This window comes from Vigna unguiculata, chromosome 3 (assembly GCF_037176805.1).
Source record: "Vigna unguiculata cultivar grain cowpea cultivar isolate G323 ecotype 2 chromosome 3, ASM3717680v1, whole genome shotgun sequence".
NCBI classification, from domain to species: Eukaryota; Viridiplantae; Streptophyta; class Magnoliopsida; order Fabales; family Fabaceae; genus Vigna; species Vigna unguiculata.
In genome coordinates, this window is record NC_140794.1 from 45396618 (window position 1) to 45407708 (window position 11091).

The 11091-nt window shown below is 32.2% G+C and overlaps 2 protein-coding genes across 2 annotated transcripts; one reads left to right on the plus strand and one right to left on the minus strand.

Annotated features, from left to right (window-relative positions):
- The first annotated feature begins 833 nt into the window (after positions 1–833).
- Positions 834–6090, plus strand: LOC114176747 (uncharacterized). The gene is made up of 10 exons (XM_028061886.2): positions 834–1184; positions 1405–1470; positions 1841–2021; positions 2610–2806; positions 2938–2988; positions 3670–3761; positions 3966–4030; positions 5339–5436; positions 5596–5700; positions 5785–6090. Exons 1-10 carry the CDS (start codon positions 906–908, stop codon positions 5920–5922), a joined length of 1272 nt encoding a protein of 423 aa, XP_027917687.1. The 5' UTR covers positions 834–905; the 3' UTR covers positions 5923–6090.
- A 1565-nt stretch (positions 6091–7655) lies between these two features.
- On the minus strand, positions 7656–9718 carry LOC114175607 (isoflavone reductase homolog). Its single transcript, XM_028060369.2, has 4 exons — positions 9284–9718; positions 8402–8642; positions 8077–8280; positions 7656–7989 (listed from the first exon to the last, which is right to left on the minus strand). Exons 1-4 carry the CDS (start codon positions 9611–9613, stop codon positions 7826–7828), a joined length of 939 nt encoding a protein of 312 aa, XP_027916170.2. The 5' UTR covers positions 9614–9718; the 3' UTR covers positions 7656–7825.
- Positions 9719–11091: the final 1373 nt, after the last annotated feature.

The following is an 11091-nucleotide window of genomic DNA, read 5'->3' on the forward strand; positions in this document are numbered from 1 at the left end:
AGAACGATCTGGAAAAAACGACCTCAAATTTGACAATACCACCAAATCAAATTGATGAGGTACGAATGACTTATCTAAAATGATATTCATGGTTTGGTATCATGATATAATAGCGAATGATAGTAATATTGTTTTGAATTCTAGTATTATGTGTGCTTGTTTTAAGTAGAGGAAATGAAGAGAAAAGATAAAGAGTTTTTTTTTTTCTAACTACAAACAAATTATATATAACAAATATAATTTGACACTCTTATAATTTTTGTCTAAGTTCCGCCACTATATATATATATAATGATAGACATTTTAAACTTATGTGTTTAAAAAATATGAATGTTTGAAATCTAAAATTGAAGAAGTTTTCTTGAACAATAAAGGTTTTGGCGTCTTATAATGAAGAGGTAGAAATTATGTATGGGAAATGCTTCTCAAAATGTAAAATACTCTTCACCATCTATTCAAAGTTAAATTTGAGGTATTTTCTTGTAAGATGTAAAATGAAAACAGAGATAAAAGATTGGTAATTAAAGTTTTTGTTTAATTGTTGATAAAACATCAAAGGTTACTTAAAAGAGAGCAAATATGGTAAAAAGCTTCTTTGACTTCATACACATACAACATACTAAATATGGTAAAAAGCTTCTTTGACTTCATACACATACAACATACTATATTATTTATTGTAAGCCTTTGTCTCAATTAAGTGATGAAAAATGGAAGAGTGGAAAAAGAAAATAGAAGAGAGAATTATGATAAAAAGTAATTTTATTTGAATTTAGTGAAAGAATTTATGTATGATATGGAATAGAACAATATATAGCATAGACACATTTGCATTCACTTTTACATTAGAAGCAGAATTTCAAAGACCCAAACCCTGGTTAGGGTTTAAGCACAACCCGGCAAAAATGGCGGCAAGGTACACCATTCTCAGAAACACTGCAAGAACCCTTTTCCAACACCATCAATCTCCTCTTCAACATTCTCTCTCTGCATTTCCGTTAATCAGAACCCTCCATTCCCTCGTTGCCCCACACTCTAGCACTACTCAATTTCGTATCCCTTACTCTGGAACCTTCCGAGGCATGGTCTCCGCCCCAAACCGTAATATCCACGAAGCTCCTTCGGTCACCCTCGATAATCGCGTTCCCGCTACCGTCATAACTGGTTTTCTTGGCTCTGGAAAGGTGTCCCTTTCCCCTCATTTTATTTTCCTCTGTAGAACAAAGATAACGGTTTGCAAAGAGAAAACCATAAAATTAACAAAAATAGCTTCAGAGGACTTCATTTAATCACCACATATAATGAACTGATATGTGTTTTGTTTTGTTTTGATGTTTTTGGTTTTTATTTCATTTTGAGTTTTAACGAAATGAACAGTTAATAACTGAGTTTTGGGCAATGCAGACTACTCTCCTTAATCATATTCTCACATCTCAACATGGTAAACGGATCGCCGTAATTGAAAATGAGGTATTGAATTCTACATTACGTGTCTTTGTATCAAGTTCTGTGTAATTGGATGATGGTCTAGTCAATTTTGATTGAAAATACTTAATTTCTGTAATTACACTTATTTTGAATTAGGAGTAGTCTTTTTTGCTAACTGTGATAGATGTTTTGGACCATATATAGGTCATGGCATCGCCTAGGTGGCTAGAGCTAAATTAGTCACTAGCAGTTGTGTTTGTTGAAAAGATTATTGGCGTCTTATTTATTTGGAGTTGGAGCAATTGTGAAGTAAGCGAAGAATCTGAGTGCTTGGAGTGTTTTAAAGGATTTACCCTTGTAATGTTTTGAGCTTAGTGTTATTTATGAATTTGACTCGTTGGCGTAAATGCAGTTTGGTGAGGTTGATATTGATGGGTCACTGGTTGCTAGTCATTCTTCTGCGAGTGAAGAGATTATCATGGTTAACAATGGTTGCCTCTGCTGCACTGTACGAGGAGATCTTGTCAAAATGCTGTTGGAACTGGTTAGGAAAAAACGAGACAAGTTTGATCATATTGTTATTGAAACAACAGGTTTGTAAATTGCTCTACTCATGAGGAACTTACTCAGTAGAATTGAGGTGTTGGAGGTTGGACTTTACTTGCAAGTTGAAACTAAAATGTGCAAATTGTCAAGTAGCATTATCCTTGTGGCAGTATGAAGTTCACGTTGTTTATTGTTTAGGGGTTAGGGGTTATGGCCTATGGCTTAGGGTTTATGGTTAGGGTTTTAGGGTTTTGGATCTTATGTGAAGAGAAAGTGAAAATATATTTGTATTTTAGTAAAAAGGATAATCTCAAGAACAGTTTGTAGACCCAATGAGTTATTCTCTTATCTTAGGGTGTGTTTGGTTCAGTGTTGAAGAATTGATTCTAACTGAATCAATTCTTCAACGCAGAAACAAGAATTAGTTGTTTCTCATTCTTGCAGCAATTTTACTTGTGTTCATCTGGAACTTGGAATTCTTTTATGGATTTTCCTTCATATTTCTCAAAATTTGTTTGGAAGCTCAAGGGTGTGGTGATAAAATGTATGTTCTGTTGTTAGCTTCATCCGTTAGGTGTATGAAACAGTTCAATATAAAGTAAATTTTAGTGCTTAAAGTTTAAACTTTTTTCCAGGTCTTGCAAAGCCTGCTCCTGTTATTGAAACATTTTGCAGTGATGAACTGGTCTCACAACATGTGAAACTGGATGGAGTTGTGACTTTGGTTGACTGCAAGCATGCCATGAAACATTTAAATGAAGTGAAACCAAGATTTGTGGTTAACGAGGCAGTAGAACAAGTTGCATATGCTGATCGTATTATTTTGAACAAGGTAAGCTTCTGCCTTTAAGATTCCATGGTAGTATTGTTGTGTTCTTTTCTGCTTCCTTTTGTTCCAGTATTGACTTCTAAGATATTTGTTGCCATGTTTCTAGATTCTGATTATTTTTAATTGCTTTGCAGATAGATTTGGTTACTGAATCCGAGTTAAATATATTGACTAACAAAATTAAGGTGCGTTGTGTTACTTGTGGATCCTCTACACATTTTATTTCTTAATTGAACTAGGATGGTAACAGAATTCTATTTAGCAAGTAAAAAAGGTGATGTGTATTTGCGATAAACTAGGATCATGAAATGACTTTATGTACATGACTTGTGCAAATTTCATCAGAGCTCAACATGCCCTTAGTGACGCCATATTTTATGACTATATTTCTATTTAGTGGTGTATGGATGGGGATTGGTAGTTAGATTGGATTAAATATAGAATGTGTTATACGGGCTGTATCTAAACCATTTTTTTTTGTTGATAGATATTTGACACTAGTTCTTTCTCTTGTGTTGATTTTCCAATATGGATTATACCTGTAATTTTGTACTAAATTGTAATCCTTGTTCTACGGAAACCTGTCATATATGTGATACCTTTCACTGTGAATGTGTATTTGTTTGAGAAAGACAGTAGGAGAGAAATTCAATTATTTTTTATGAAAAGGATCAGATTGACGTCTGTTGATTTTCTTTTATATGTTTTTTGATGGATCAAATTCTTTTCGATAAATGAATCAAGTTGTTCTTTGATTTTTGTTTATATGTTTTTTCATCAGCTTATATTGCATTGTGTATGGATATACATGGCTCCCCAAGCAATAGTGCTTATGGAAGTAGTTCATTTTTGTGAATTGTTGCTAGCACATCAATGGGATTGCACAAATTACGCAAGCTAAATTTGGATCTGTTGACATAGACTTTGTTCTTGGTGTGGGAGGATATGATCTTGAGAGGTAATAGGTGTTCAATTTGTTATTTCTTCTAACTTATTGCTACCTTGATTTATATTTTAAGTCCAATTATAGTACTTGATATGTACCCCTTCTTGCCATCCTCTCCTTTTCATTCCTAATTAATATGGCTGAGTATGATAAATCACGATGCATGTTTATAATACGAAATTATCTATTTTTCAATCGAATGTGTTGTCACTGCAGAATTGAATCTGAGGTACCTGGAAAATGTCCATCTTCTTCAAGCCATCGGAATGATCATGGACATGGTAAATTTTCTAAACTCTTTTCCCACTTTTTTCGTATGTTTTCAACTGTGTTGTTAGCGCAAGATGTAAAAAAGGTCAATTATATTCAAATGGAAAACAGAGGGTGTTGCTGGACCATGTAGAATTGATTGAATACCATTTATCAAGGCGCAAACACTACAATTGCATTGTTGCTGGATCCTTCTCTTTCTGAAATACTAATATAGAATTACTGAATAGTGAAGTGGATGTCTTCCAATAGAAAGTATAGCATTTATATTTGGCGCATTTTATTTAGGACAATAACTCCTTGGCATGGTATTCACCCGATAAAACCTAGAGAACTTCTCTATGACAGAGTGTCCCTCCATATCAATCATGTAATCATCTGAACAAAGGAAATATGATCGAATAATTATCAAAGCATCTCTAATATTTTCACCAAGGGACCATAAATCCAACATAGCCAAGTACCTTAGTAAGTTATTCCAAATTAAATCCTTAGATAACATAATAAACCAAATTGTAAACCCTATTTTTGAAATTAAAAGCCCTAAATAACAGAACTGGTAACACGATCGACATTGTTCCCTCTAGACTAGAAGGACTTTCTGAAGATCCAAAATGACTGAAATATATACTGGGGCAAATGTCCAGCAAACGAAAATCATCTTCTAGGTCTTGTATAGTATCCCTAGTAGGATGTTTCCTCCACTTACAATACAAAGTATTGATGAAAAGTAGTAGCATAGAGTTTTCATATTCATGAGAACGTCTAGATCTCATTTGATGACTGAGTGTTAATGGAAACCGAGTCCTTCAGAAGATGTGAAGCCTGTAGAAAGCAAAACATATACGGGGGATAATAATGAAGGCTTAAGTATTCTTTTGGAAAGGTCTTAGTTTCTCCATATTGAAAACAAGACTGATAGTCAGTCATCATATTACCAGGCAAATCAAATTAATATGCACTGGACCTTGAATTATAGCCAAAATAGGTAGGAAACGGACTTAGAACTCTAGTATGCTACCGTTTAAATAAGAGGAGGGTGAAGGTAAAGATACCTGTTTAGCATAATATAGACACTGATATTAAAACTGAGTAAAAAATGCACCGCATCCCTAAGTTTATTGATTACTACTCAAACCAAGGTTATGCTTATGTTGACACTGGACTCCCTTGTCCCCCTGTCCAATCCTAGATGAAATTCATACAATATGACAACAACAACAAAGGCTGCACAACTTGATTGATAAAATAGGTTTCCAGAGTATTTTTAAACATTTGTTGTGGTGCTGCATGACTTGATCTTTCCAATATATCCACAGAACACGAAGGGCATCACCATCACCATCATGACCATGTGCATGACTCTGCTGTCTCCAGTGTCAGTATAGTTGCAGAGGGAGCTCTTGATCTTGATGAGGTAATTGTTGCTCCTTTTCTTTTTAACCCTTCACAAAATAGTCTAAAATCACTGAATCGATTCATGTGCATTTGGCGTTCTATGCTTCAACCTTTACATCTTCAGTGCTTTTGTTAATGGCTGATCTTATCCTCATTTTCCTTTTATATGATGGTCTAGGTTGACGATTGGCTTGAGAGAGTGATTGAAGAAAAAGGAGAGGACCTCTACAGAATGAAAGGTGTCTTGTCAGTGGATGGTTCTGATCAGAGATATGTGTTTCAGGTTCTCTCACATGCTATCAATACTCAATTCAAAACTCAATTGAAACATTAAAATTCCTTACACCATTTTCCCTAATACTTTCAGGGGGTGCATTCCATGTTGGATGGCTGTCCAGGAAAAACATGGGAACCTAACGAGAAGAGGATAAACAAGCTCGTTTTCATTGGAAGGAATTTAGATGAAACCGCCCTTAGAAAAGGCTTTAGAGGTTGTATAGTATAGCATTACAAAATTATTTCTCAGGTTCTGAAGCAGCAGCATCCTTGATTTTAGAATCTGGATGGATTGACAGACTCACTTATTTTGTAGTATGAATAATTATATCATAGCATTGCCCACTCGGGTCAAATTTGATTTTAATGTATTATCACGACCAACAAATTTTGACAAGTATAAAAAGTAAGAGTAACATGATTTGCTGAAAAAACATAGGTTCTAATAATCTCGTTTAAGAGTTAAATTTAGGTTTTTATTATCATAATTATTTATATATTATCGTTTAAAACAAAACAATTTTGGCTGAAGATTAAAAGATCAAATAAATAGTTGAACAAGTGTTCATTACTATTAGCTAGTGTTCAATGAGAGATGGAGAGAGTAGTGTTGAATGTTATATAATTATATACATGCATATTTAGGATTATTCTTTTAAAATATATGATAATTTAATAAAGTTATGCAACTTTTTAAACATTTACATGATTTAGATATATTTATCTTGAACACTTACGTTAACATTTAAGTAGTAATATTTATTTTTCCATGTGTAAAGTAGAAATGGCTAGGATTTATTTGAGTTTAAAATAAAGATTTGAACTGATTGATTAATTCAGTTTATTTGATTTGGGTTTTAATGTAGTTTTAGCTAATGTGAACTAAATTGATCAATTGGGTTTGTTTTTGTTCAATTTACGAGGTCATGATAAAAAAAATATTATTTCTAACTATTATCTATTTTTGTTTTATATTAGCATAAGATAAAAGTGTTTCTTATTTCTTTAATAATTAAATATTACTTTGGCCAATATTTGATTTTTCTATAATGATCAATTTGTCTGTTTTACTATTCTTTTATTCATAACATGATAAGAAAATACATACATAATAAATATATATCGAGAATAACAAATTGTCGTTGATGTGAGTGGTCATTAGACTTAGTTTTTAAACAAAAATTTCGTAATCGACAAATTCATTAGATATTTTGTAACAATAACATACTCTGAAGAAGTGTTTATTTTACCATAATTTTTCTTTCATAATGGTACGGAACAAAATTACAGTTGAAATAGATACATTAATCATTATAAATATAAGTAGTCAAGGTAGGGGTTGGTCCGATTGGAGAAGGAAAAAAGATTCGGTTAAAAAATATATTTCAGAAGTATCTATTTTTTTTTTAAATAAATGGATAAGATATTGTGACAAAATACAGTACGTACTTTGTAACAATAATATAACTTATAAAAACATGAAAGCAAAAGGATCTAAATTAAATATTCAAAAGTTTTTCTCAATTAACATATCCCAAGGATTACAAAAAATCCGACCGTACTTTTAACAAAGATCGGTTACTGGATTCTTGTACTAAAAACTGTACAAGAAATCTTTACATCATGTTCTTTTAGTTTTGTTTTAATGTTTTCTACCTTATCAGTTGGCAAAGAGTTCCAAAACTTGAATGTTGATTCAATTCAATAGCTTTGATACGTGTTTTGTTTCACTTCGTAGGTATAAAAGTTTGACCTCTAGAGACTTGTCTGAATGCTTAAACCAGAATGAAATATCTGGAGAGATTTTCCTTTTTCTCAAGTGAAGGTTAAACATTGTAGAACTTGATTTAAATTGTTGTGTTATTCTCCTATGTAGTCAATTAGTAAAGAGCAAGTTTATGGAGGATACTAGAACTTCTTCTTGAAAGAGATCCAATTCAAAGTAATTTTGTCGTCATGATCTTTAAAAAAACAATAGAGCTTATTTAATTTAATGATAGAGTAATTAAACTCGTAAACATTTCAAGATCAGAAAAATCCACTTTCCCCATCACAAAAACATCCCTTATATTAAGGTTATTTTAGCTAAAAACTGTGTTCATGTTTGAATCACAGAACAGAAAGAGTTCTTTTTACACATAAACTTTTAGGTACTCATCCATGCGTGTGTAGTTCACTTCAGGGTAAAGTTCGGAAGCTTCTGCACCCTCTTCTCCAATTTCAAAATTTGTTAAACACCCCTCATAGAATATATGATAAAAGTGTCCAATCCCTACTTGAAGTTTATAATCCAACCCTGCAAATCAAATTCACATCAATTAGAAATCAAAAACGAATGGTCTAAGAAAATAAAGTTACTTTCCAGATAAAAATTATGTGTTACCTTTCAGTGTTGTAAGAAAGCCTTCTGGAGGTATGTATGTCTTCTCCAATTCTTTTCCAATGAGTTTCTCCCAAATTCCAATAAGCTCTGCCTGGGAGAGAATATTTTGTGGTGGCCTTAGGTACAATGTTTTGTTAAGGGTTCTTGGATCATCTATTGCCTTGACTGTGTATGCTGCAACATCATCTTCATCCAGAAAAACAGCTGAAATCATCACAGAAATGTCAGAATTAAAGACAAACCATTTTACTATGTTAGAGATACTCAAAAACCTTAATGTGGTGACTCAAAGAACAAAATCATTTGTTGAAACATTGGTATTGACCTTTGAGAGTACCATCCCCAAAGAGATGCACCTTGTCCCTTGGAGGGACAAAAGACCCCATCTGAGAGAGGCTGCCAGCAAAGTATCCAGCAAAAAGGTTTGCAGAGATGTAAGTGAAAGGGATGTTGGCTTCTTCTATTGCTTTCCTCACAGCCATTTTATCTACAAATGTTACTCTTCCTGGTTCTAATGCATCTCCCATTCTTGCTGGGTCTAGTCCAAATTCTGAAGGCAAGAAACGCTGCAGGGAACACACAAACAATGTATTATGATACTGTGTAGTAATTTGTGTTCATTTACATTTATCATTACCAGAGAGTGGAAACAGAAATTACTAATGGAGCTACTAAGAATGTGATTCCAGTAATGTAACTGGTGTAATAAACCAGAGATGATAAAGAAACAGTACATGTTTAAAAGTGTAAAGCTTGTACTTAATCCAGCATAGTTGAACTAATTCTTCTGATTTTCATCATATCAAAGTAAAATAAATAACCCTTTTACGAAGGGTAAATAGAGCTAGTACAAGTGGGACACAACATTATATTATATGAATGATGATCATGCTAAAAAACAGTGCTTTAACAAAAGTACCTAATTTCTCTATTATTTTATGCATGATGAAGAGTGAAAAATGTTACTATATGAAGTGTATTTGTCTTGTGCAGTAGGTAAGGGAATCACTCCACATGCAAATGCTCGATTAAACCAAAATCTGAGGTAACAGATAAATAATACATTACTGTCAAACTCTTAAAACTCTTAAAACATTTGTAAGTGATAAATCATAAAAATAAAGTGATAAAACTGATAAATTTAAGGTTTTGATAAAAAAAAAAAAAAAAGTGGTAAAAGAAGAAAAGAAAAAGAAGGGTTGTTGACCTTAACATTCCCAGCTTCTTTGATGGCATCGACGAGTTTGAGCTGCAAGGTGATGCAGTGGGTTCTGAAATGAACACCAGAGATGGCACTGATGACAACATCGACCTTCTTGACAGCATCCACAAGGCTTTTGTGATCAGAAAAGGAGGCTTGAAGAAGATGAGCACCCTGTTTCTTGAAGGAGAGAAGCATCTGCAGCTTTTCAATTTGAAGACCCAATTCTGGGCGTTGAACCACATAGGTTTCATGCCCTTCTGCCAAACATGCCCTTACTATTCTTCTCCCTATGTACCCTGTTCCTCCCACCACAAGAACCTTGCTTTTCCCCATTCCTTCACTTCAAAAACTGCTTTTCAATAATTGATTATTCCCTTTGCTCTGCTTCTGCTTCTTCTGCTACTGCTAATAATATATATATAAGAAATGGGGGAGGTGGGTAGCTGGGTAGGTGGGGATCCATCTCAGGTTGACTCTGTTTACTGACTGAGTTAGCCAATTTTGAACAAAAAAAAGAGCTTTTTTGACTTAGTTTAGTGAGTTTCTTGTTGGAATGTATAGATAATGATGATGTTTATTTAGTTAAGATTACATTATGGTTTAAATGTTTGGTCTAAAATACTATGTTTTTTTTTTTTTTGGTTTCATTTATTTTACAGAGTTTATTGATTCCACTTGGCAGAATATTTTCTTGTGTTTACACTGTTACAATAGTTTTTACTCTGAGTTAGATATTTATTTAATGGTTGAAAAACCATTCCTAAAAAGCTTTGTTCTCGTTGGTGACAGTAAAAACATGAAAGGCAAATAAATACGTATAGGTAAGATCTGTGAATATTCTAAAAGATTTGAAAGTGGTTGATAAAAAAAAAAAACGAATACCTTTTCTCTTAAAAGAATTTCCTAAGAAGAAAGATAATAACGATGTACAATCTGGAAAACCCAAACGTGGGAAAAGATGAAAGTGAGAACTTGATTTTAAAGGTAGTATATTCATGAGAATGAGATAGTTACAAATTTAATTTTAATCAAATCAATCCATTTAAGCTGAATTTTACATGCTTGAATTTAACTATGTCTATATTAGATTGCTGGTTTTAATTTTTTAAATCTGTGAATTTTAGTGAGGGACATGAATTTTTATTAAATACTTAAATGTTATTTTATTTTATATATATATATATATGTATTAAACTACAAAATGTAGAATATTAGTGAATAACAATTGAAAAATAATCCTTCATTTTGTTAAATATAAGATATAATATATAAAACATGATAAAAGATCACATTATCATAAAAAATAATAAGTTCTGAAGTGATTTTCACCGTGTTTTTCTAATTTTTTAAATCTGTGAATTTTAGTGAGGGACATGAATTTTTATTAAATACTTAAATGTTATATATATATATATATATATGTATGTATTAAACTACAAAATATGGAATACTAGTGAATAACAATTGAAAAATAATCCTTCATTTTGTTAAATATAAGATATAATATATAAAACATGATGAAAAGATCACATTATCATAAAAAATAATATGTTCTGAAGTGATTTTCACTGTGTTTTTCTAATTTAATTTTGAATAAGTTTAAATATTTAACTCTGATTGGTCCAACTTAAACAAGCTCGTTTACAATTAACTTGTTTTTAAAAAATCATAATTGTATTGGTTTGATTTGATTTGATTTTTAAACAAAATTTACATAAACTCATTGTACGATCATGATTACATTCAATCATAGATTTATCCATAAACACATGGTAGTTTGATTCAAATAATGTGTATCTGTCCATGTTTTC

Bases quoted from the DNA above. Each gene is read 5' to 3' on its own strand.
- LOC114176747 (XM_028061886.2), top strand. From the start codon at position 906: ATGGCGGCAAGGTACACCATTCTCAGAAACACTGCAAGAACCCTTTTC. The intron at 3,762-3,965 runs GTAATAGGTGTT...TTGTCACTGCAG, and splicing joins GGAGGATATGATCTTGAGAG to AATTGAATCTGAGGTACCTG. The intron at 5,437-5,595 runs GTAATTGTTGCT...ATGATGGTCTAG, and splicing joins GAGCTCTTGATCTTGATGAG to GTTGACGATTGGCTTGAGAG.
- LOC114175607 (XM_028060369.2), bottom strand. From the start codon at position 9,613: ATGGGGAAAAGCAAGGTTCTTGTGGTGGGAGGAACAGGGTACATAGGG. The intron at 8,643-9,283 runs GTCAACAACCCT...TGTTCCCTGCAG, and splicing joins AAGAAGCTGGGAATGTTAAG to CGTTTCTTGCCTTCAGAATT. The intron at 8,281-8,401 runs GTCAATACCAAT...TGATGATTTCAG, and splicing joins TGGGGATGGTACTCTCAAAG to CTGTTTTTCTGGATGAAGAT.